At 46.6% G+C, this 16,695-nt stretch overlaps 1 protein-coding gene across 2 annotated transcripts in view; it reads left to right on the top strand.

Moving 5' to 3' along the window:
- CHIC2 (cysteine rich hydrophobic domain 2) overlaps positions 1 to 16,122 on the top strand; it is a 41,817-nt gene extending 25,695 nt beyond the window's left edge. The window contains exons 4-6 of one of the 2 annotated variants that reach the window (XM_038769356.1): positions 10,958 to 11,014; positions 11,181 to 11,240; positions 14,456 to 16,122. In XM_038769356.1, coding sequence (XP_038625284.1) covers positions 10,958 to 11,014; positions 11,181 to 11,240; positions 14,456 to 14,506 — 168 coding nt within the window. In that variant the 3' untranslated portion in view covers positions 14,507 to 16,122. The remainder of the gene's footprint in view (positions 1 to 10,957; positions 11,015 to 11,180; positions 11,241 to 14,455) is intronic. The other variant, XM_038769357.1, reaches the window with a different exon arrangement.
- The last annotated feature ends 573 nt before the right edge of the window (positions 16,123 to 16,695 follow it).

Here is a 16,695-nt window from a genome sequence, read left to right as displayed (position 1 = left end):
CTGTGTCTGTCTAAGATGGGGCAAAGACAGAGTCTGATCTAATATATCTGTACCTACTCCAGTCCTTAGAGCGATTAAGCCCTTAAAAATCTAATAATAATAATAATAATAAAGTTGAAAATGAAGGGGAAACCCAGCTGAGCTGGGCACCCATCCTGCTGTGTTGTTCACATTTGGAAATAAACATATTTATAGAATTAATCACAGGTCTTATACATTGTAAGATCTTAATTATCACAACTGTAATATCTGCACCGTGGTTTAGTAAGTAGAAAGAAGAGTCCCTTGAAAACTGAAAATGCTAAATTGTTAAATAGACTCATCTTGCTGTGGGATCTTTTAGGTCTCTAAATGTCCTTCGGTGGGCCTCTTCCGGATATTGGGTGTGATATTATTGAATGTAGAAAAGCCGTCTCGTATGTCAGTCATTTAATAATCCAGGAAAATGTATTCCATGAGCAAACCTGGGGAGTTTGGGTTGTTTTAACATGTAGAGCAGCCAGCAGAAATGATGACAGGTGTTGCACATGTGGTTTCAGTGGGCCATCTTCTCTAGGACATTGGCTCTTTGGTCCTCTGTGTGTCTCCTTTACAATCTCCTTTGGAGGACAATGTCTTTTAATCTGCCCAGTGTCCTAGCACCGTCTCTCGGTAGTCCTTTTAATATCTTGCTAGACACTTTGGTTCCTAGAAATACAGCGTTGTGACTTGCAGTTTCCAAGTTTCTCTCCAGCAATGTGTGAGTGCATTTTAAATTGGTCTGTGAGGTACTTATCTAGTACAATTTTAGGGGCATTTCTTTATAACTCTTTCAGTTGTCGTAGAGTTAATTACTGCTTTTTCTCCATTTTGACCCTCTTAACTTCCTTGACAGTGAGGGCTAAACTGGCCTGTGAAATGAAAGCTTGTATTCATTCCTTCAAGAACGTTTTTTAAAATTCCCTGATATGGTGGGTTGTTTTTGAGAGTTTCTAAAGTGACCACCTTCCCCCTCCAGCCACTTGTCTGTAGATGCCGTAGGAGTGGCGTATTGTTCTAAAAAGTGTTTAGAAACTGAAACATAAGTATTCCTTCCAACCTCTTAGACTAGAAGCCCCCTGTGAGATGGGTACTGTGTCCAATTTAATGATCTTGTGTTTATTCCAGAACTTAGCATAGTGCTTGGCACCTAGGGACCACCGAATTAACTGATTGAGGCCCCAATCAATCAGTTAATGTATTAATGATATTTATCGAATTCTGATTAAGTGCAGAGCACTGTTCCAAGCACTTGGGAGAGTACAGTGCAATAGAAAAGGCAGACACGTTCCTTGCCGGTAACGAGCTTACAGCCTAGAGGTGGTGGCAGACATTAATAAAGCCCCAACCTTGGCTCACAAATACAGTAATAACTTTAACCTCTTGCGTGGCCTTCCTCCATTGCCCCGATCCGAGGAGCGGGCTCATTTTCAGACCATGTATTTACCGTAAAACAAAGGCAGACCCCTGAACATTTACCTCAGGCAGCAGACACTGGGGGACTGTGAAAATGCCAGTCCAAATCCACAAAACATTCTAGGCTTTTTTTCTTTCCTCGCCACCTCTCCTCCTCAGCGCTCTGTGCCAAGCATTGTTCTGAACACTGACATAGGTACACTGTAATCAAATTGGACACAGTCCTTGTCCCACATGAGGCCCAGGGTATTGGATCCCTGGTTTCAGATGAAGAAATTGCCACTCAGATAAGATACGTGACTTACGCAAGGTCACCCAGCAGGCAGGCGGCAGAAGCGGCATTAGAACCCAGGTCCCCTAACTCCCAGGCCCGGGCTCTCTCCACTAGGCCACTCCTGTTCTCCATGGAAAAATATACCTACAAACTGAAATTTCACGGAAATCCCAGAACTTCTCTGAGAAGTCTCTTTTTCAAAATAGTAAGGGAAGTTTTCCAGTTAAATTATGCTACAGTCAGAAATCCAAGCACTGTATTATAAATACGAAACCCAAACAGAAAAGACTCCACCGTAGGATCTGCTTTCAAAGCTAGCGCTGGTTGTTTAAAGATGAGTTCACTGGCAGCAGTTCTCTAAGACATCACAAAGCAAAGAAGGAGCTTTTAAAAGCTGGACTCAACCGTCAGACGGCAGAGATTAAGAGCTGCTGTCTCTATTAAGACCTCTCACTCATTTTAAGAACCGGGTTGCCTGTGTCGCGTGTTCAGAAGAAGCTGCTGAAAACCGTTTAAGTGTTCGTTGAATTCTGACAGAGATTCATTGAGTGAGCTTTCCGCCACGAAGCTCATGGAGCCAAAAGTGCTGAATTAGTGCCCAGAGAATCGTTCTCCTGTCTGCCTGGGAGTGCAGGCAGAGCGTTGAGGTTTGAGTCTTCCTATTTACTGGACCATTTCTTTTTCTCTTTTTTAGTGATATTTAGTAAGTACTTACTATATGCCAGGCACTGTTCTAACTGCTGCGGTAGATACAAGGTTGGACCCAGCTCATGTCCCACATGGGGCTCACAGTCGAAATCCCCATTTTACAGATGAGGTCGCTGAGGCCCAGAGAAGTGAAGTGACTTGCCCAAGGTCACACAGCAGACAAGTGGCAGAGCCGGGACTAGAGGCCAGGTTCTTCTGACTCCCAGGGCTGAGCTCTATCCAGCAAGCCACACTTCTTCTTACCTGTTGAGGGTAAGACACGGCTCTTTCAGCGGGGAGATGCACGGTCCGGAAACAGATGATCAGAATTACTGGGTATGGGTGTTCATGCTTGACAGGCTCATATTCTGCTTGTGGCATTTATGAAGCACTTACTAGGTGCCAAGCAATGTGCTTAACACTGAGGTTTAGCTCAAGATAATGAGATTGGGCACACTCCCTGTCCCACATAGGGCCCACAGTTTAAGGGGGAGAGAGCGCAGATATTTTCCCCCGATTTTAAAAATGAGGAAATGGAGGCACAGAGAGGTTAAGTGGGGCCAGTTGAACCATGTCTACAGTCTGTCTCCTGGCTCCCTGTGCTGTGTTCTTTCCACTAAGTTGCATCGCCTCCCTGATTCTGCCCTACCTGTGCCCTGCTCCTCTTCCTCATTTTATAATAATAATTGCGGTATTTGTTGAGCTCTTACCAGGTTCCAAGCCCTTTACTGAGCAATGGGGTAGATATAATCAGGTCCGACCCAATCTGTCTCCCACGTGAGACTCAGTCTAAGGGGGAGGGAGGACAGGTACTTAATCCTCATTTTACCGAGGAGGTAACTGAGACCCAGAGAAGGCAGTTGACTTGCTCAACATCACCCAGTGGACAGATGGCAGTACCAGGATTAGAACCCAGGTCCTCTGACTCCCAAGCCCATCCTGTCTCCACTAGGCTGCACCACCCCACAGTTTTACCTGTTGGAACGGGCCTTTTCCCGACTTCATCTGGGCCACTCTGAGCTTTATTCCCGGGTGTCAAGGATGAGCAAACCAGACCACTGGTATTTAATTCAGGCCGGGGATTGACTCTGGGGGCACCCCATTCAAGGGTTTCCCCAGTTTGCAACTCGAATCGATAGCCTCCAATCAGTTGTGTGCACAAGCAACGTTCTTCCTTTTTAAATGGAAACAATAAATCTGTGTGTGAGTAAGCTACAGATGTTTTATCATCCATGTCTCGCACATTTCTTACACCTTAACAGTGGGGTCTTCCTTATTGAATTTCTCTTAGACGTTATTTCAGCCTGAAAGAGCATCTGTGCCAATACTGAAATAATGTCCTCTGAAAGGTGTATGGTTTTGCCTTTTTTGAAGACAATGTTGCTCTTTCCAATTTTTTAATCTACTTATTTTAGCACTGCTAATTTGCATATAGTTGAAAAGGCAAGCATGGTATTGGCATGCTTTTTTGAAATTAATATATTCAAGGTGTTTCATGTTAAAACCTCATTAATCCATTATAAACTTAAAAGGCCTTTATTTTTACAAAGCGCTTAGAGATTAGAACTTTAGTATCCTGTGATACTGTGAATAATGTCAATTTACCATTTTAAAACCACACAACCGAGACCCCTCGCCTCAATATAGGAGGTAAAAACTTTTATTTCTGCATCTCTGTCAATACGGCGCTTTTTAACAAGTCTAAATGTAAATGATCTTGGTGCACTTATTGTTCCTGAGAATAATTTTGGGTAAATTTCCTCATTGTGACTTCCTCTGGTACATTTTCCAGTTAGATTTTTTTTTTTTTTGCATGTGTGTGACTAATCTCTAAGCACTTTTTGTTCCTTGAAGCTGGGGATCATATAAACTCAGAGGATTATTATTGTTATTGACTCTGACTCCACTTGTGAATGAACTTTTCTGAGACCAAGCTCCCATCTTTTGGAGGAAAATTCTCTCTTAAAGAATAAGTGTTCCTGTTCAGTGAATTAAAGGGGAGGCAGTGTGGCCTAGTGGGAAGGGTATGAGACTGGGAGTCAAGAGGGCCTGGGTTCTACTTCTGGCTCTGCTGCTTGTTTGCTGAGTAACCTTGGGCAAGTCACTTCTGTGGGCCTCAGTTGCCTCATCTGCAATATGGGGATTCACTACTGTTAGACTGTGAGTCCCATGTGAGGCTTGATGATCCTGTATAGCACTTGGCTTATAGTGCTCATAAATACGTGCATATAAATATAAATACTTATAGTGCTTATAAATATGATTGATAAATATGATTGATTGGCACGTAGTAAACCTTTAACAAATACCACAGTTATTATTAAAGGACTGCTCAACAAGTTGTTTTTGTGATTCACCTACTGGTTTTTCGTGTGTGTGTGACACAAGATCAGGCCAGGTTTCCTTCTCAAACCCCAGGGTGAGCAGGGCAGGAGGGAGAGATGGGTTGGCTGGTGGGGGAGCTCTGTGTGCATTGGCGTGTTGTCCGAGCTCACTCCTGGCACACTCTTTCCGACTCATGTGCGAGCCTGCCGAGGAGCATGCCCAGAAATTGGGTTTGGGGATGATGTCCAACGTGGTGGCCGGGGCCCGACGGGGACCTTAGCAAGAGCTCTCAGCGTCGGGGAGGACCCGCCCGACCCAGAAGCCCAAATGCCTGGTTGGGCCAGGAGTTAGCTGGGGCCAGAAAATGACTTTTTCACCACCAGGGACCCAGGCCCGTTGGTAGGACGGACCAGGAGAGGGTCCGAGACAGACCACTGCCTCTGTTTCTCTGAGCCTGATTGTCCAGGCCCTTGCTGCCCTCCTTCCTAGCTGGCTTCCTGCCGGCCTGCTGCCCCTCAGCAGGAAATAAAGGGAGGCAACTCCAGTCAGTTCATATGACTCCTTGTTAGCAGCTCTAGCCTGAGGCTTCCTGGAATGGGATTGGGAGGTGTGAGGGATGTGGGGGGAGGCTTTGAGTTTTTGCCAGAACCAGTCATTTGAATTAGCTGTAGCTTCAAGCGATGCGATGCAGGCCGTCCCTGTCCTGGAGAGTTGCCTCCCCCCGCCCGGGTTTGGAGTTAAAGAGAAGGGAAAGGCCACGGCATGAAGAAAAGTCTTCACAAGTTGAAATAAGCATATGAGAAAAGCCCGGTGATTGGGAGTTGATGATGATGAGGAGGAGGAGGTTGTAACAGTGGTGGTGGAGGCTCCCAGCTCTAGGACGCAGGTCGGCTGAGTGCCTGCCGGGGCTCCCCTTTCCGGGGCCTTGCGTCCGATCCAGAGTGCTGGGCTCAGGGGGAGGGAATTCAGGGTCACCTGGCTCCCTTTTCCCCATGGCCGGAATCCCACGTACCTTTAACTCACTCCTCACTCACCATTTAGCTTAGCAGAGGGGCTGGGGTGGGAGGTAGGATGGCAGAGAAACTCCCCTGTGTTCTCCACCCCCACGCCAGGATGTAGGCCCAAAAAGGATCAACGCACACTTGTGGGACACGGTGGGCGAGTGGGCACCAGTGTCCTTGCCTTGCTGTTCTTCCTTGTGGCTGAAGGGTTTCAGGGCACCAGATAGTCCAGGGCCCCCCCTCAAGCACAGAATTCAGGCCAGTAATCAAAGGTGGGAGGTGGCCAGAGCCTCAATAATAATAATAACGTTGGCATTTATTAAGCGCTTACTGTGTGCAATCACTGTTCTAAGAACTGGACTGGTATTCCCGGGTCTTGGGGGCGAGGGGAGGCACGGGGGTCAGGCTGAGCAGACCCCCACCCTTCATACTGCACCTCCCTTGGCAATTAATGTTTATATATTTCCTGCACCCTGGGGAATATTGAACCCAAATAAACATCTCCGTCGCAGAAAGGCCGTTTAACTCGATTGTACTCGATTCGACCAGAGAGGCTAAACACCCCAAATTGGCCGCTTTGAGCTCGGTTTTCCATTCAGTCGAAACATCCAAGGGCCCCATGGATGTTGCGATAGCTTCGTTTTTTGAGTGGAGTTGCGAGACACTTGCGGCGATGAAAGGCTCCTAATGAAATCCAGCTGCCACAGATGTACTCTTCCCAAAGTCTGTTAAATTAGCATTGTATTTGTTTGTGAAATGATATTTTGATTTCTGCGAACAAAATAATTGCAGAGTATTAAACATTCCCGACAATTAAGGCGCGCTCCCAATGAATTTGCACTGCTGCTGTTGTGACTATCAAATCATTCGAGGACAGAGGGGTGGGGAAGAAGGGGGGGGGTCGCGAGTGTAGGGTTTCGGGAATTGGCGCTGCTCAGGTCTCTGTCCAACTCTCTGCCCGGGCTGGGGGCGCATCCCCCGGACTGGGGTGTGCCTCTCAGGTTGTTTTGGTAGGTTACACATATTTATTACTCTATTTATTTTACTTGTACATATCTATTCTATTTATTTTATTTTGTTAATATGTTTGGTTTTGTTCTCTGTCTCCCCCTTCCAGACTGTGAGCCCAGTGTTGGGTAGGGACCGCCTCTATATGTTGCCAACTTGTACTTCCCAAGCGCTTAGTACAGTGCTCTGCACACAGTAAGCACTCAATAAATACGATTGATTGATTTTTGGTGCGTCGTCCTCACCTGCTCCCCACCAGAAATCTCGGAGCTGCCCGGCACGGTGATTAATGGAGTCACACGTGCACGGGCTTTTGTTCACCTGTCAGAGCGGGAAAGAAGTCTTGCTCTAAGGTGTCGATGCTACCTCCTCCGCGGGGCCCGCCCCGGCCTGTGCCGCTGGCAGAAACACACCGGTCAAGTCCACCGTCAGTCAGTCATATTTGTTGAGCGCTTACTGTGTGCAGCAAGTACTGTGTACTTACTGTGTCCCCTCCCCATCCCCCCGCCCTACCTCCTTCCCCTCCCCACAGCACCTTATATGTATATATGTTTGTACATATTTATTACTCTATTTACTTTTTTGTACATATTTATTCTATTTATTTTATTTTGTTAATATGTTTTGTTGTCTGTCTCTCCCTTCTAGACTGTGAGCCCGCTGTTGGGTAGGGACCGTCTCTAGATGTTGCCAGCTTGTACTTCCCAAGGGCTTAGTCCAGTGCTGTGCACACAGTAAGCGCTCAATAAATACGAGTGAATGAATGAATGAATGCAGAGCACTATACGAAGCACGTCATTCATTCATTGTCATATTTTTTGAGCACTTACCATTTGCAAAGCACTGGTCGAAGCACTTGGGAGAGTACAATATAAGAATAAAACAGACACATTCCCTCAGTTGGTCGTATTTATTGAGCGCTTCCTGTGTGCAGAGGACTGTACGAAGCACTTGGAAGAGTACAATATAAGAATAAAACAGACACATTCCCTCAGTTAGTCGTATTTATTAAGTGCCTATCGTGTGCAGAGTACTATACTAATTGTTTGGGAGAGTACAGTATAACAGACACATTCCCTCAGTCAGTTGTTTTATTGAATGTTTACCGTGTGCAGAGCACCATACTAAACACTTGGGAGAAGCAGTGTGGTATAGTGGATAGAGTATGGGCCTGGGAGCCAGAAGGTCATGAGTTCTAATCCCGGCTCCTCCACGTTTCTGCTGTGTGACCTTGGGCCAGTCACTTTACTTCTTTATCCCTCAGTTACCTCATCAGTAAAATGGGAATTGAGATTGTGAGCCCCACGTGGGACAGGGACTGTGACCAACCCGATTTGCTTGTATCCACTCCGGCACTTAGTGTAATGCTTGACATCTAGTAAGCACTTACCAAATACCACAGTTATTGTGACAATATAAGAATAAAACAAATTCCCTCAGTCGATTGCATTTATTGAGCGTGTACTGTGTGCAGAGCGCTGTACTAAACACTTGGGAGAGTACAGTATCACAGACACATTCCCCGCCCTCAGCGAGCTTATACCCAAAGAGCCCCGGGTGGTTCTCAACATAGAAAAATCCCAAACGTCACCGGGCCGGTTGCGACGGCCTCTGTTGAGGCAGAGTTGTGAAGCGAGCCGTAACCGGTGGGCGTGGGCCGGGCCGCGGGAAACGAGGACACCCTTTCCTCAGGCGCCCAGAGCCGGATTCGAAGGCGCTTTCTAGAGTGGTTTAGGCCTCTCCAGCTTCGAACAGCCTGTGGTTAAGCCCCTGTTGCCGGCTGGGCCGTTGGGGAATTTGGGCCGCCACCGAGTCCCGTTTCAGACGCAACGTTGGAAAAAGTAGCTCTTGGGAAGCTTGGGTTGGGTCCCCCGCCTCTCGCTCTCTCCCTCCGCGCCCCCACCCCTCCACCTCCTCTGCTTTTTCAAACCACCAGTAAAATTAAAACCTTAAATTGTGTAGTAATCTTAATCTATTCTTAAAAGGCCCCAGAAAGGCCGGCTACAAGGTAGACTCAGGTTTTGAATCGGTTTTGCCATTGGTCTAGCAGCGGGTGGGCAGGCAGATGCCTGCTCCGAGTAGACCCTATTGCCATTTTTCACCATTGATAGAGTAGCCTTTCAGAGTCAATGAGCTCTGTCAATGTGAGCTTGTCAAGGCTACAACTTCATAGACCTGAGAGGCGGTTTGAGAGGTCAGCCCTTTTCAGGTTTGCTGTGATGCAAATGAACTTTAATGCTTAAACAACTATTGGAATTTTTATGTCTGCTCCTTGTCCTTTTTTCTTCACAAAGTCATTGACGAGACATTCAGTGCTTTTTAAATTGGAAGTTGCATTGTGCTAAAAGACCTAGTACAGATTTACCGAGGGCTGAAAGCAGTTAGATCATGTTCTTTTCATGGTGCGATTAGAATCAAATCGATTTCCCTACAGCCTTCAGTATTCAGATGGCAATTTTAACAAAGCTCGGGGGCTAGACAAGGGACAAAACGACTGAACTGAATGTTAATTACACTCTGCAGCCTTATTTTCTTTTGATTTGGAGCTGACTGGCAACTAAATTAACAAAAAGTGTGACCCTAACTGCTGCCCTATTTTCATTTAAAAGGGGAGCACCCTCTAAAAGGCTATCTTTACAAAGAAACAAGTGAGGTCTGCCTATCATTGTTAACAAGGGCACTGTTTCTGGAGGAAAGAAAATAAAAAAGAAGAAGAAAAAAATTCTGGGCAAAAAGACCATGATCAAAAAAAAAAAAAAAGGGATGGGGAGAGGCAGTAAATTAGCGGCTGGCACACCGCTACCTACAAAGCAACTTCAGCTCCTGCTTTTATGACCCAGCGTAGGGGAACGCAGTAGTTATCCTTAGATGGTTACGAGTCGCAATTGGCACCCAGAAGGCTCCAATGGAGCCGTTCGGGCCTCTGGCACCGAGAAGTGGCACGGTAACCGAATAGCAACGGTCGCCGGACGTAAATACGGGCCAGTGTAATTAAGAAACGCCAGACTGGTCCACCCCGGACGTCCATCTTTACTTACCCACAAATCATCCCTGCCCGACGCCCAGATTTGCAGCGGGCGCTTGTTTGTGTTTGTTTATGGCGACTCTGCTGTTTTCCAGTCGTGGTGGCGGCAGTGTCCGGGGCGGGGTGGTGCCCCCTCCCCCCTTAGGCCTTGTAAAGGGGCTGCAGCTGCACGGAGTCGCGGTTGATCCTCGTGACGGAGCCTGGTCCTCCTGCACCTGCAGCTGTGTCCGCCTCATCTTTGGCACCTGGCACCATGAATTATCCCCCCTTTCATTCTCTCGCCTGAGCCGGGCGCATTCAGGGCTTCAGCGGTCGGGGCGGACCGGGGGCACCTACCCAAGCGGGGTTCGCCCAACGGCCCCGCCGGGGAAGAAGCTCAGGTTGCGTGGCAAGCCCAAGTGTGAACTTTGGAGGGCAGAGAGCCGATGGCTCCCGCTTTGGACCAGCCCCCAGCCACGACCCGTGGCTTTCTGGAAATGGCATCTGGTCCCGCACGGGTGAAATCTGACTCCGAAACGTGGAGCAAATTCCACTTTATAGGCTGTCTGTGTTAATGAGCCATAATATATGCATGGATCTTTGGGTGCCCGTGATTTTTATTTTGTCCCTGGGTAATTTAAATTGGTTCTCCAATTGTGAGAAGTAGCCTGCAATTCGGTTCAGTAAGCAAAACCCCAAATGGGAACTCAACCCGGAGTCGTGTGCGTGATCTTAGGGATGTGTCGCTAGTGGCACGCATTGCTGAGAAAGCAGAGTTACAGGACAGGACATTCAGACGGATGCCATCTGAGGAACATCAGCTAGCCCTCTGAGTTCATAATGTTTAAGATCCACCCGCTTAAGGCCCCAAGTGACATTTGTGAAACTTTAGTGCTCCAAAAACCTGGATTTTGGGGGTGTGGGGGTGGGTGGGTATGTGTGTGTAACTGCTCCCGTGCCAATTCATTCATTCAATCGTATTTATTGAGCACTTACTGTGTGCAGAGCACTGTACTAAGCACTTGGGAGAGTGCAAGACAGCAATAAACAGAAGCCAGTGTTCAACACCCGAGAATCTCCGTTCTCAGCGCCTGCTCTCGCCGTGGCCCACCCCATACTCAGTCACTGTCCCGCACCTCTCCCCCTTTCACACCCAAAGCAGCTGCAGAACCAAGTTTTTCTAAAACCAGTCAAGAGTAAAAATTTTTCCCATTTGTCTTGCAGACACGAAGATCGATTGAGAAGTTATTAGAATGGGAAAACAATCGGTTATACCACAAGGTGAGTGCCGCAGGGAGCAGCTTCGTACTGTTGCGGCTTGAATGGCACAGTATGGAAACAGATGCTTTTGTTGAGCTAAAAATATGAAAGGTGGACAAATGGGCGAGTCTGCGGGCCGCAGTAAAACGGGCCTCATTTTTCTTCTTTTACTCTCCTCCTTGTCTAGCTGTGCTTGCACTGGAAGCTGAGCAAAAGGAAATGTGAAACGAATAACATGATGGAATATGTAAGTTAAAGGGCTGTTTTGTGAGTTTCTCTATTAAATGATCATTTATTTTGCCTCTGATCTTATTCTTTGCATGATTATTAATCAGCAAAGGTGTCAGGAGCTTAATCTCCCGAGCGCAAGGGATTTTCTACGGTTCACAGATGCATGGTCTCCTGTGCAAGGCTGATTTATAAAGTTATGAATGACTTGAAAACAAGGCTTCACTGTGTTCTGAAAAATAATAAATTAATTGCCAAGATAAAATGGCCTGAACGTGTGTTGATGGAGTGTGAAATTTTAGATTCGGGATAAAGAATAAGCGCAACTTTGGTTCCGCAGCAAGTCAGATATGGCCGGTTTATATAATGCTAATCAGGTCTCTGAGGATGGGAGGAGACCTTTCAGCCAAGCTGCTGGAGCTGAAGAAACCTTTAGCCTTTATAGATTTTAACTGCCCCATACCTCAGCACCCTCCAAAGCAGCTTTGAAAGTGTCACCAGAATGTTGCTCTTATTCAAGTTCATCTTGAAGTGAAGCCACAGGATGAGACCATCTCTTACCGGGTTTGCGCCTAAAAGGATTTGCGGTGCAACCGTTATTGTTCCCTCGGTGTTGCAGCCATTGAGTTTGGGCTGGAATTTTCCCGGCTGGCTCCCTCGATTCTTTTGATTTTATTATTTTTTAAAACTTTAAAAAAAAAATTCAGCCGAGGCGGGGTGCGTGGGGAGGGAGGGTGTGGGGAGGGGTGGCGGGGGGAACGGCGCTTCTGAAAAACACACCGACCATAAGTAGGAAATTTCTGGTCGACTGAATTCCGCTTTGAAACTGGGATCTCGGTCTGAAATGTGAAGGGGCTTCCAGTTGAGGGAGAGATATCTTAGAAGGGGTTAATCATTGAAAATGAAGACCAAACCTTCAAGAAGTACCTGGCACACGGTCTTTTATGAGCCGATGATATTCTGTCTAGTCTGTGAAACAATGCAACCATCAGAGACAATATGAGATAGATGGATTAAAGCGGTGTTTAAATAGTTGGAAATTAGCCTAAAAATCCTCTTTTCTCTACTAGCATTTCCCCTTTCTTCCATTTTCTTACCATTGAGTCCTATTTGTAGCCTAGAAGCATAAAAGACCTTTTTTAAAATGCCTCTTTTTTTTTTTACAGAATAGCTCTATTCAGTGAACCGAATAATGTAGATTTTTTTGTATTATCTATTATATCAAACATGTTAATTTATGATGATGAGAGAAACACACGATACTTCTGAATCCATAAAAAAAGCAAACCCTAGTAGGTTGTTTTAAGCTTGACCTATGAAAACGGTGCTCTTATTTTCACCAGAAATCTGATTTTTTTTTCTTTTAACAAAAGTGGTTAACACAGTCACCCCAAACACTTTTCTCATTTAACTGAAACTTTTGCAGACTTGAATCTGCCATTGAGAAAGAAGCACAAAAAGCCAAGCTTGCACTGTTCATCTTTTTAAGCTGCGTTTGTACATAATAACTCTTTCCCTCCCTGCTGCTTATTCGAATGAGCGGCAGGCCCAGGAATGAGTCACGATGACTGGAGGTGTTTAAAAGTAAGAGAAGGCTGAGCTGGGTACCCCATCTAACCAGTTCCTTCATCTAACTTATACGCCTCTATGAAGCAAATTTCCTTGTATGTGGCTTTCCAGCATAAAACATTTTTGACTAGAGGGTTCGGCTGCATTTCCTAATTGTAGCTACCCATGAAAACTTTTTTTGTTAAATTATAGTCATTTTCCCCAAGTTTTGCTTTCCTACAACAATTTCTACGGTGAAGGCCCGTTCAGGGAGGTGAGGAAGTGTGCGGGTATGGAAATACCGGTGGTTGATGGATGGATTGTGTCCAAGGGACTCAATCCGTCAATCGTATTTATTGAGCACTTACTATGTGCAGAGCACTGTACTAAGCGCTTAGGAGAGTACAGTAGAGTTCATAGAAACGTTCCCTCTCCACGACAAGCTTTCAGTCTAAGGGGAAGCGCCTAGGCATCCCGAAGAGGAGGGCTCAGAAATCAGAACCTGACTTCCCCTGCCTAATCCGATCTGGACCCCTTCCCAAGCTCAAATTCCACATTCAGGAAGTAAAAGACTGCCGCTCTTCTCAAAGGACAGACAAAACAGACCCCCACCCCTTCCTCCTCCTCCTTCTCCTCTTCCTCCTCCTTTGCCCTCTGGCAGGCCAGGAGACCGTCAAGCGACTTCCACTTTTCTGTTCTTTGGAGGCTTAAGGGGGCACCGGGCTGGTACGAGCCCTGACCTTCCCGATTTCAGGAGACCAGGCCGCTGTCTCCAGGCTCTTTCTCTTTAACGAGAACCAAGCCAGTACTGGGGCGGAGCGTTCATGGCCAAATGCCATAGGCTGGGCTCACTGTAGCCCCGTCCCCCACCGTCACCTCCCCACCGAGGACTCTGAGACCAGAGCCTGGGCCTCCACCTTCTGCTTGGCAGCCTACCAGCTCTCCTTGGAACAGGGCTGGGGGCATAATTCAGTCATAAGTCACTAATGAATGTTTGGCATTTGCCTCCTTACGACTCGTTCAAATATTTGAATGAAAATAGCATTTGCAGGCATTAGACGTGCTGATTTGGTCTTCCTGCCATCAATGTTGAAATATTTTGTAAGAGGAAATGTCTAACAGAGAGCTGATTTGCCGATTTGTCTTGTGTTTTTTTTTCTTGTTTTTATTTTTTGTGGTGGGGAGTGGGCGGTTTTGCCAGTGGGCAGTTTGCAGGGGACTCTCTTGAAGCTGTGAAGTGATCTGCCAGCCTCTCTGTTGGGTCCTAAGAGGCTGGGGTGAGGGGTTGCTTATTCCTCTTCAGACTCTCCTCCTATCTCTTCCCTGACCACCATCCCCGGGTCCTCCTTCACTCAGAAGCAGGAAAGGGCCAATGTGGCGTTAGCCTGAGAAAGAGGCAGGCTGGATTCCAGCCTTGGCTTGGCCACCCGGACCCCATCACTCCCCGGGGGGCAAAACCCCTGCTTTCTGGCTTGGGGTTGGGGAGGAGAGAAGAGTCACGGTCCCTTCCTGGCATTTAAACATCGGAGGGAGGGGACAGTAAGTGTTGGCTTGTTCACCAGGGGGTTTCCGAGGATCGAAAAAGCCAGCCAACGGGCTTTTTTGTCCAGTTCAGCGATCGGGAAAAGGCTAGCGTTTTGCCCAGTGAAATCCGCCCTGACGCATTTTCCCTCTGTTTTCTTTCAGGTCATCCTCATAGAATTCTTACCAAAGACACCGATTTTCCGACCCGATTAGCATTGTGCGTTTTTATTTATAGAGACTTACCCAAGTACATTGTCTTTCCAACGGTGCCTTGCGTGGTGCTCTCCTGGTGGTGGCATAGCATTCGCCCTCCAGACTGTCGTGGCCTGGGCTTTGGGGTTTGTAACCGCATGTTCCCAGTGTGCGTTTTTGTCCGACGTTGCGACCGTTCTATCATACATGTGTTAAATACTTAAGTTATTGTGCTTTGTTTCTGTTTGGGGATCTTCATTTGTTTGCAGAAAAGAAATAACAACCCCTCCCCCCCTTTTTTTGTCAAGCGTTTGAGCAAATACATCTGAACGTAGCCTCCAAATGGCCAGGCCTTTTGATTTGAAAACTGTTGCACATAATGTCATTCTGTAGCTCCCTTTGACCTAGAACAAAGTGGCTTCCCACTCCTTGTCATCTTGCCAGGCACTTCAATTTGCCATTTCTAAAATGTCCTCTTGACGTCATACTGGCTACCGTCTTTTTAAACTTTCCCCTTTGCCCCTTTTCTGCTCCTCGAGTATTACCTGTATTCACTCCCGAAGAAGTCCTTCCTGACTTCAGTTCTCTCCTCGGTTTTAAGAAAGAGGACAGTGAAGTATTGTATTTAGAATAGAAGACCCAGTGAAAGATATGCATGCAGCTAATGGTTTTTAGAGTTCGGGGTCACAGAAGCATCATAGCACCACATCTTGGTTTTTCAAGGCGACGTCATGAATAATGGCCTTACTTGCATTACTTTTTATCGTTTACGAGACCTCCTACGTAAAGGTGCAGAGGGATTCTTTTTGCTACATCAGTTGTCCGAGGACAACTTGTTTTTTCGTCGTTCCAAAAATCTTTATTTTGTTGTAGAAAAAACAAAAAACAAACAAAACCCTGCAGCAGTGACATTCTGGGTGAAGATGTAGACAGGTCCAGCGTGCCAGAGACGTTGAAAACCAGACTCCCTGGGCCCTGTCGGCCCCGGGGGAGGGAGTGTGATGGGCTGCAAAGCCCAGCCTGAAATCCCCACTGCCTCGCTTCCCCTTGCCGGTGCACAGAACAACAGGAGGGTGCTGAGGGGAGGGGGCATCCCTGAGATCCGGAATCGTAACCCCTCCTTCCCAAACCCCCATCTCTCCAACTTGGAGAGAGCTACCCAAGGCTCCAGAGTTTCCCCCCGATTGGCACAGGAGCCCCACGGAGAATGACGATTCGACTGACAGACCTCCAGGTGGATCTGGTCTTTGCCCGTGGGGTCACCTGGTTCGGTTTCTGCCGCTCCCGAACCGTTAAGACCGGATGAGACCTGTTCGTTAGTTTCAGGCCAGCGATGTCATTGTAGTTCCTTTTCTGTTGGTTGTATATACCTTCTTGCATTTTTAAAAGTTTCTCTCTCTCTCTCTCCCTCCTTTTTTTTAATAACCAAGTGGTGTATGTGTAAGTTTTTTTTTCTTTTTATAAGCCTGGAATTATATGAATTTTAATGTCTGTTCAGAAACTGTTCCAAAACAGCTGTGGTATCGAGCAATAATGTGAATAACTTTGGAAAAACTATATACTCTGCCTAATGATTTGTATTGAGTTGGTACCACTACAGAATCCCCTCTTCCTTTTATTAAACCTTTTAAATACCAGTTGTGTTAATTTATGTCCTGTTTTGTTTTTCTCCGTGAGCTTCTGTCTTCTTCTGTGTACTCTAATGTACTGTATAGTTTATGAATTGTAGTGGTCAGCTCTCCTGTCCCAGGCTATTCGGCTTCAGATATTTGCGGAAAAAAGGTCAAGCACTCTTTCCCTTCTGAATTCCCTGGTGTCACACAGCCACATTCTCAGTACTGGCAGCAACATGGGTTCATCTTATGCCTTTCTTCCAAAGAGCTCAAAGTGCAACCCGCTCAAACACAGATCTCAAGTGATTTAGCAGATGCCTTTGAATAGTGCAGTTCAGATGCTTTCCTATTCAAAAAAAACCCCTTAATGTTCTCCTGCTTTTTTATTCTTGGGGTGTTGGGGGAGGGATGGCAGGGGGAATGTCGAATCTGCCTCAGGGCTTGCAAATCAATCAATCAATCAATCAGTCGTATTTATTGAGCACTTACTGTTTGCAGAGCACTGTACTAAGCGCTTGGGAAGTACAAGTTGGCAACATAACAAACCAGCGGAAAGTTGAGTTGCTGGGGAGTGTGTGGGCTTGAGGGGCATATTTT

Source organism: Tachyglossus aculeatus, chromosome X5 (assembly GCF_015852505.1).
Source record: "Tachyglossus aculeatus isolate mTacAcu1 chromosome X5, mTacAcu1.pri, whole genome shotgun sequence".
Classification (NCBI taxonomy): Eukaryota; Metazoa; Chordata; class Mammalia; order Monotremata; family Tachyglossidae; genus Tachyglossus; species Tachyglossus aculeatus.
The sequence above is the reverse complement of the archived record's forward strand: the minus strand, read 5'-3'. Positions and strand labels throughout refer to the sequence as shown.